The following is a 9,484-nucleotide window of genomic DNA, read 5'->3' as shown; positions in this document are numbered from 1 at the left end:
AAATACCACTCTATCCTTTTGGTATGAAATACACACTGTGATGTCATGACAGGTCCTGCTGAATAGTGTTCCACTACTGTGGTGAACAAACTAATGGGCTTCACAACTGTCATTCAACAACTTTGTCCTTTTATACCTTTAGTAGGCACTAGTCCAAATGTCGTATAAATATTTAGCTACAGCCAAGTATAATTAAAAGTTTATAAATATGCAATGTTAGAGTATCAACAAAATCTTCTCTGCTGAAAGATATAGTGGGTTGGATAATGGATGGAAAACAAAGTCTGAAAGGCATTTTTTCTTTTTATTTGTGGTTCAGTTACAAAATAAATTTAGTCAAAAAGACCAAAACCCATATCATCATCTGACTCTTCAGATTCATCCTTCTTCTCTTCTTTCTTCTCCTCTTTTTCAGCTGTAAAACATAAATGTTTAACTCAGTAACTACTTAAGTACACCTTTACTCTACGTAGTAGCAAAACATCCAAGCCAGTGCCCACTCTGTACCAAGGAATGATAAATATAGTTGTAATAAAGCCAAACATTAGAGTTGTCTCAAGAGATGCTTAGGGTTGACCAGACATCTATCACTACTAAATTCTTGTGAAATCTACACCCAAATGTAGTTACCAAAATGCAAAAATAAAAGAAATGGCTCACTGGTAGCCAGAGTGATTGTGCTGTACTGGAAAACACTATCTTCCTTTCAGGAACTGCACTTTGATGCAACTTTCATGCACATTTTTTCCAAATGGAAGCATACCAGTGTTGCATGTTAATCAAAATGTGTGAAGACAGCCCAAAAAACAGACTAGCTGCATCATTTAAATACCCCAGATGAAGACAGTCTACAACAGCTTTGATTAGCTTCCATTTTCATTATCTTTCAGAAGAATTACAAGCTAGTAAAATACCATGCTTCAGATGTGTGGCATGAATGCTGTTATAAAGGACACGGTTTAATAAGTTTGTATTCATGTAAAATTTAGTCTAACTAAAATTACCCAAGATTAACCAGCCTGGCCATATATGCAGCAGACAGCATAGCAAATTTTTAATCAATTACTCACCTGCAGCTGGGGCAGTAGTGGCAGTGCTGGCAGCAGGGGCTGCTCCGGCTGGGGCACCACCTCCAGCACCAACACTGCAGATCAAGCTAGAGATATCGACATTAGCCAAGGCCTGTGTCAAACAAAAAGAAATTCAGTTTAATAGCAAGTAAATCCGTCACCTCAGTAATGGCACTTCACTATTTTGTGAATCACAGATAGTATTTTTGACTGTCAAAAGTTTATTTTTCTTTGTCATTCCATGCAAGTTTGCTCAGAGTACGACATATTTCACAAGGCACTATATTTACTTCAGAGGTTCGAATCTAGTCTCATTCTTCTATTTTCTTTCGTTACACTTTTAAACAAGCACTAGCTCTTGGCTTCATTTTCCAAAGGAATGTGGTTCATGCTTTTTCATAAAAACTAAACTATGAAACTTGCAGCTTTCATCTTGGTGCTGGAAAAACAAAAACAAAACACACAACTGGCTTCTACAAAAAAAATGAACATTACTCAATAGGTTCTAGCTGTAGCTACCATGAAGAGAATTTTATAACACAAGGGACCATCTGTTCAAAAACTGTGCCACAGTAAAATGCTAAATGTGAATTTCCCCTTGGGATTAATAAAGTATCTAAATGTTTGCTGGCATAGTAATAGGCACCATGTATCTAGAATCCCCAGTCGTTTTTCTTTTACCATCCACAGCATCAGCACAATATTACCACCACCAACATACCAGTCACCTCTTCATTAGAATGGAGTGGGGATGAGACACAGTTAGAAACTAACTCTTTTCCTAAATACAAACACAGAAACTGTATCTACTTCTACCTGAACAGCCTAGGTACTTGCCTGTTTTTTAAAGTATATTGTTTGCAGGATCCACATCCAGCTTAAAGCACCACAATGTCAAGCTGACTGAACTGCGCCTCCACAGCTTGTAAGCAGTGTAATGTATTTTACACAAAGCTGTCTGATGGCCAAGTAATCACAGTGAAAGACAAATCTGTCAAAGTGACTGCTAACAGGATAGGGTCCAAAACTTGACAGCAAGACAGACTGAAATTTTAAGGCACACTTCAGCCAAGTATGTGTGGGAAAAACATGTCACTTTACACATATACTTAGCCATCAGCTATGAAAAACAAAGTTATAGTTGCATATTTAAAGGGTTTCCAAATTTTAAACCTGTTTAGTATTTCGCAGCCTTCACAGGCAGAGCAAAAACTTCACCACGGTCCTTCCCCAGTTCAAATGCTGGTAGAGGGGAAAAAAGGACTTCTTTCCCACACTGATGAGGTACTGGAGCATTTCTGCTTCACCAAGATCATGCCATGCTGCACTGATGGGACTGGGAAATTTTCAGTGCCACAACTTGTACCTTCCAAGTGAAGAAATGGGAGGTTAGCTGTTGATTTCTTACTTAATCCACAGCAAAAATAAAATTAACTTTAACTTTTCAGACCGCCAAAAACAAACTCAACGTACGTACTGCACTGGCTCAAAACACACCCATACACATCCATGAACATGCTTCTCCAACTGCTTTTTTTTTATTTTATTTTATTACTGAATAAGGTGAAATGTCAATGTCACAAATCTGCAAGTTTACATAGCCTCACTTTCTGTAAACTAATCATTTAAAGCTGTCAATTTAAAAATTATCCACTTAAATTTATTACATGGAAGCTCTCTCTCTCCAAATGCTCCACTGCACAAGTACTGTAATAAACCAAGAAACAACCACACACAACCCAATAGCAAATTGGACATTTTCAAGGCCTGGAGAACAAGATTTGTAGATGCATATCCGGGGTTATGTGGGAAGATTATTTGCTCGATGTACAAGACTAGGCTTTAATTACTGATTTACCAGAGTATACAGAAGTTGTACCTATTATAGGAATAATAATTTGTACTTGAAACTGCATGTATAAAACTGGCTCCAGACCCCAATCAGCTTCAACAAGCACCTCCCAAGTTTTAGCAAGGCCCTTTGATTTTCTGCACAAATGCAGACCTCAACATTACATCGTACTCAAAGTGGACTGCTAAAATTGCCACAACGTAAATTCTGCATGTACAGGCCTACTCTCCAGACGCAAATAACGTGTTGCATTAAAACTAAGCATCAGTTCAAGCATAACCTTATGTATTACAGGCATACCTGTCAGAACTAAAGATGCTTAACTATTTCAAGAAAAACTGACTGGCAGCTACTAAAATCTTTACTGGAACTTCTTGCTTGCCTTAAATCATACCTTGTTCAATTTAACGTCTTCCTGCATAAGGCAAAACAGTATGGAGAATGTTTTCTTGCTTCCAAGACTATGCACGTGCATTTTCATTTCTAACGATATTCTCGTCTACTATGGCCACCTACGCTCAAAAATATAAAACACTGCCGTTGAAACACAAATGTTTCTTTGGCCTTTACTTTAGAAACTCCGGTCGCTTAGAAAAGAAACTTAGCAGTCATCGTAGTCTTTCCAGATCCAAATGCCTACCCGTTTAGTATTTTACTTTCTCATTGATAAAATGACACACCGGCGAATTGGCACTACCAAACAGATTTTCAAACACACGAAAATCATTACCTTGGCAAAGAGACTGGGCCAGAATGGCTCAACGGTGACACCAGCAGCTTTAATGAGCGCGTTGATCTTGTCCTCCTGTGGATACAAAACATAAGATGCACGTTACCGGGCAATTCCGTCCATTTTCATACGCACTCTTCGTTCAAGTAAACCTCCTGCAACACATCTTGTGAAGACATGCTGCCACGCACTTATAAACTGCGAAGCCCAGGCCTCGTGAGCATCTAGAACAGCAGAACAAAATCCAAGAGCGGTCTGTGACGCTCGTTAATCCGACACCTGTCAAGACACAGCAGGGTAGCAGCATCCGCCCTTACGGGCTTCACATTCGGCCTTTCCGAACTCACGTGGAGACACGACTAATCTATAAAACCGTTCCCGAAGTCGCCGCCATTTTGGTGGCCTGCGAATAAACACTTACAGTGACGGTGACTTCATCATCATGAAGGATGAGAGCCGAATAAATACAAGCAAGTTCAGACGTAGATGCCATTATTCAAGGTGTTCGTCAAGGTTCGATTGGCGGATGCCTAAAATATAACGGTGCTAGTCGCCGGATTCAAAGGCCTTAGCTTCAACGAAGGACCCAGCACCTCCTAGGCCAACAGCCAGCTTAGTGTACGCAAAAAGAGGAAGTCGTAGGGCGGGAACAAGCCTTTATAGGACGACGTGACGTAAATCTAGAGCGACAAACAGCTCGTGACATCATACATTGAGGACAGAGACATGACTTCCTGGAATACGCAAGAAATGAGTGAAATGTAGAGCAGCTTAAACTAAAGATTTATTTACGTGTTACTTTGTATCTGGGAGCCGCTTTAGGGTTTAAATGAGTATTAAAAAAGTAGCCATATGAGTTAGTGCAAAAAAGGTGAGCGACGCTATTGAACAACATAATTAGGGGGCTGTTGTAATGTATTTTAACTTTTTGCACTTTGTTTTTTGTGTTGTAATTCTTAGTTATATTTCTACTATTGTAATGCTTATATTTTAAAACTTAATTTTAAACAACGGGTAGAAATAGACAGCAGGTTATTTTACCGCGTGTACACTGTATGGTTTTGAATTTAGCCTTACAAATATAACTCCTCTTTTAAAGTACTTGTGATGTATTAAATAAATAATGCAAGATGAGCGTTTGTCACGTGGACAGTCATCTTGGCTGTTACCTACTTGAAGGAATCAGCATAACGGATAGAAACAAAGAAAAAAAATCATTTTTATTGCGTCAAACCTCCAAGCACAAATGTTAAGGGCTCGTTTGTTTTTTTTAGTTTAAAAAATATAATTTTTTTTATTTTAACTTAGGAAAGATCTGTGCAGCTAATGCCTTGGTGACAATTCTGGAGCAGTTCCAACAGAATATTAACAATTCTGAGTGGAAGTGGACCTAGAGAGTTAGCGGCAAGCGGGTTTTTTAAGGTGTAATCAATGCTTTCGAATTTTAATTGACTCTTGTTTATAAGTTCACAAGCATAAAGGGTTGGTAGTGTAGACTTGACTCGTGAAGTCCCTGTTCACCGCGAATGTGTGCGCAGACACAACTCCGACGTTAAATTTGTTACTGAGACCTCTATTCAAAGGAACAAGTATTCTGACAAAACAACATTTATATATATATATATATATATATAGCACATTTTTATACACATTATGTAGCTCAAATTGCTTTACAGGATGAAGAAAGAGAAACAAGACAAAATCTAAAAAATAAAATTAGGCAATAAAAATTAACATAGAATAAAAGTAAGGTCCGATGGCCAGGGAGGACAAAAAAAAAAACCAAAACAACTCCAGATGGCTGGAGAAAAACATAAAATTTACAGGGATTCTGAGGCCGCAAGACTGCCCAGCCACTCTAGGCATTCTACCTAATATCAATGGCCTCAATCAGTCCAAACCCTAACCCTAATCAAGGAAAGAAAAGAATTATTACATGCCTTCCTAAATATGAACATTCATTTTTATTCTTCAGGATTCTATTTAGGATTATCCTTATTAAGTATTTTTTCCTAAGTGTGTGTGTATTTAGAAAGAACTTTATAAATCCCCATCTAAATTAATTAATAAATAGATTATACACACAGACACTCTACAGTCTGAACACACACCAGAATGACTAAAAACAAGGAAAACTTCTGACTCGACAGCCCCAGTCCTAGTGAGGCATTATGTAGGATTATTACTGTTGGTATAAAGGAGCCCCAGTTGCGTTTCTTGACACACTTCTACTTAATAATTTGTTGGCTGAAAGTCCTCATTGGTATTGCGTGAGAGAGAAGATTTGCAGCATTGTTCACAAAGACACTCCGTTTTTGTCTTCATTCACTTATCTGCTGCTACCTCCAGGGGACTGTGAGTATGTCCCATAACTGAGCCTACTCTTTTAATTAGCTTGTTAATTTGGTGGGCTTCCTTTGAAGTGATGTTAACAGCTTGGCACACCATAGCATACAAGATTACACTGGCCGTCACAAAGTTGTCCAAGATGTGAAAGATGTCACTATCCACATTAAAGGAGTACAGTCTCCCCGTTCTTACCTGTTTCCTTTGTGTTACAAGACCAGTTCAGCCTGTCACTAATTTGGACCTTCAAGTACTTGTAGCAAGGCACTTCCTCCACTTCCACTCCCTGAATAATGACTGTGCAATGAGCCTCATTTTTGGTTTGTCAAAAATCAAAAACCAGTTCCTCTGTTTTGCTATTGTGAAGTTGTAGACAATTCTTTCTGCACTGAAACAAAGTTCTCCACTGTCTCATCCCCCCTTATCAGCACACCCCATAAGTGCAGAATAATCTGAGAATATACATAACAATACTGGTCAAAAATCTGAACGTACTAAACGTGATCCAGATACTGAAATGTAGATTGAATTGATTCAAATTACTGTCTGGGGACATAAATGACATCATTCTAACTGACTTAGCAATGAGCAGAATGTACAGAAATGAATCACTCTGTACCAGACCCCTCTTCATGGACTATTGTGTGCTGTTGGTCACCATACATTATATCAGAAATTTTCTGCATTAAAACTTGGGATTCAGATTTTTTCCTTGGCTATCACTACAAACTATATGGGGACAGTAACACATATAATGAAAATATTTTTTTGGGTGGAGTATTCCTTTAACTGCGGTGGGCTGGTGCCCAGTCCGGGGTTTGTTTCCTGCCTTGCGCCCTGTGTTTGCTGGGATTGGCTCCAGCAGACCCCCGTGACCCTGTAGTTAGGATATAGTGGGATAATGGATGGATGGATGGATTTTCTTTAAGGATAATCTTAATAAATTCTTGACACATTCTGAAGAAACTTTGGACAGTTACATTTTTTTTGTAATTTTTTAATAAAATAGGATATTTGTTTTCCACTGTGTTACAGTGAGTGGATTAGAGGTTTTCTTGTTGAATGAGATTAGGTGATGACTGTGCAATGTGATGTGTGAAATCACAACAGGTTTTTCACTATGCAGTGTTACTCCATCTGGCAATACTCCAAAAATTGCGTAAGTGGATTAGGAGTAGCAGTGGCTCCAATTGTGGTCAGTCTAGCAGGTGGGGATTTTTTATTTTCCAGTTGTGAGTGTGGCCAGGCCACGTATGACCAAGCCGGCTGGGAGCCTGGTGACATCACTGAGTCAAATGTGTGTGGTACATGTAGCAGTACCACAGTGGTATCTGTTCAGGTGGGCTGACATTAATGGACTGATGGCTCTTATAAAAGTGCTTCCATTTTCTTTCTTTCATTGCAGGATGACTGCCTATGAGAGCTGGCACATGAGCATTATTTTCCTGATTGCAGCAGCTGAAGTGTATTTTGTGTGTACAAGTCCACATTCAGTGTGTTTTAAGGTAGAATTGGTGTAGTTATGGGTGTTTTACTTTTCTTAGTACAATGTCAGGCCCCTTCCTGCTTTTCCTGTCCAAATGGGCAGGCGTGCTGTTTATTTGAATCTCCTCGTCCACTTGATGTCGATTCCTTCAGCTTGTCTAGGGTGCATTTTCACCTCTTGCATTCAGAGCAGTGCCATTCCTGCTGCTTCGAAGTTCCAGACACAATAGCCTTCAAAGGGGTTACCTTTCCTTTGATGTCACATCAACATTGAAAAGCATGGACAGAAAGAGGAGTACATGCAATACACCACCCAGAAAAGAGCTACAGCATTACGAAGGGTCCAACCAGGGATGCCTTGTGATTCAGTAGGGAAACAGTAATACGAGGGTCATTCAAAAAGTTTCCGCACTTGTATATTTTTGTTGGAAACGGTGAAGGCGGGAGAAGTAGTAATTGGTCGTGTCTGAGAGGGTCATGTGACTATTTCTGTCTGGCAAGCCGGCTGCCCTTGCAGTTTAGTATGAGTTGTCACCTTGTGGTGAAGATGGCTGTGAAACTTCTGAATTGCACCAAAGAGGAACAGCGTTCTGTCATACAGAAGGTGTGCCGGGAGCACAAATTCATCTCCACATGTGTGCTCAGTATGGGGATAATGTTCTCTCTCGTAGAGCCGTCTATGAGTGGATTGAAATGTTTGAAAGTAGCCGTACTAGTGTGACAGATGCAGAGCGCTCCGGATGTCCAGCTATAGCCACGACCACCAGGAATGAAGAAAGAACCCTGGAACTGATTCGCGAAAACAGAAGAATTTTCTTTGCTGATGACATTAAAAATTTGGTATGACGCTGGGAGAATTACATCGCAAAGGAAGGTGACTATGTGGAAAAGTGATGTCATTTATTTTTGAAGTCCTTAACAAATAGAGTTAAAAAAGTGCGGTGACCTTTTGAACGTCCCTCAGCACCCACAGGAGAGCTGCAGCTAACAGGCATCTTATTCACTAATGTACTCATTTTACACACTATCTAAATAATCTAGACATTTTAAGGTTATCCTTAAATATCTAATACTTTATATATTGTAAACACGCTGAACACAGCCCCAAGGGGACGTGGCTGCTCCTCCGAAACCCCCTCTTAAACAGTGATTCAGTGAGAATCTCCTTTTTGCTGGATCACCTGCAAGCCTGCTGCTGCCTTGCCGCATGAATCGCATCTCGTGCGGGGCTTTGAACATTTAAAAGTCCGCACCGCAACTGTCTGTTTTGTCTCACTGCCTTGTCTTTCTTCTCCCACAAATCCTCTGCTTTATTCTTTATGCTTTATTATGCTGTATTCGAATAATGTTACTGTTTCTTGAAAACCCTGAATGAACCTGTGCAACTTTGTGACCCAAGCGTGACAATATTTTAAGGTTATCATTAAATAGCTAATGCTTTATATTCTAGAGCATAAACATATAAAAATGCTCATTTGTATTTTTCATTCCAAACATTACATTAATGGCAGATGTTTACAATTAAAATAAAATGAAAATCTGTTTCATTCGCTTGTTATGACATCCAGTCTGGTACCTTCTATTACAGTATATCAGTATTTCATATCTCATGATACATTTTTTAGGCCACCACCGTCCTATAAACAAAACATTCAGGTGTATTTCTGTAGTGACAATGTCTCTTAATGTCAAATGAGGAATAGCTAACATCTAAGAAAACATTGCAGGGTGTGGTCTGAGAGAGAGAGGTTAACAATTAGGGAAGAAAAGTGAATGAAGACTTTTATCAGGTGACCACTCTGTCGCATATTTGTGCATATCTGAGGTGCTTCAACAATCAGAAGGTCAGTTCAATGGTGCATGTTCACAAACTGCCATTGATAAACCCAGACATACTGTGTTGTGGTTTAGTGACCAAAGGCTGGAGGAGTGGCAGGTCTTCAAATCAGAAGCTTGATCTCCTTCAACACTCTCCCAAGCCATTCAAGGAATTGTATTACT

The 9,484-nt window shown here is 39.4% G+C and overlaps 1 protein-coding gene across 1 annotated transcript; it reads right to left on the bottom strand.

The window, feature by feature from the left end:
* Positions 1-285: 285 nt before the first annotated feature.
* On the bottom strand, positions 286-4,299 carry rplp1 (ribosomal protein, large, P1). Its single transcript, XM_039736947.1, has 4 exons — positions 4,074-4,299; positions 3,653-3,727; positions 1,071-1,182; positions 286-415 (listed from the first exon to the last, which is right to left on the bottom strand). The coding sequence occupies exons 1-4, from the start codon at positions 4,143-4,145 to the stop codon at positions 333-335; spliced, it is 342 nt and encodes a 113-aa protein (XP_039592881.1). The 5' UTR covers positions 4,146-4,299; the 3' UTR covers positions 286-332.
* Between the last annotated feature and the right edge of the window lie 5,185 nt (positions 4,300-9,484).

The sequence above is a fragment of the Polypterus senegalus genome, chromosome 15, assembly GCF_016835505.1.
Source record: "Polypterus senegalus isolate Bchr_013 chromosome 15, ASM1683550v1, whole genome shotgun sequence".
Classification (NCBI taxonomy): domain Eukaryota; kingdom Metazoa; phylum Chordata; class Cladistia; order Polypteriformes; family Polypteridae; genus Polypterus; species Polypterus senegalus.
The sequence above is the reverse complement of the archived record's forward strand: the minus strand, read 5'-3'. Positions and strand labels throughout refer to the sequence as shown.

Bases quoted from the DNA above. Each gene is read 5' to 3' on its own strand.
- rplp1 (XM_039736947.1), bottom strand. From the start codon at position 4,145: ATGGCATCTACGTCTGAACTTGCTTGTATTTATTCGGCTCTCATCCTT. The intron at 3,728-4,073 runs GTAAGTGTTTAT...TTGTATCCACAG, and splicing joins ATGATGAAGTCACCGTCACT to GAGGACAAGATCAACGCGCT. The intron at 416-1,070 runs GTGAGTAATTGA...TATGTTTTACAG, and splicing joins CACTACTGCCCCAGCTGCAG to CTGAAAAAGAGGAGAAGAAA.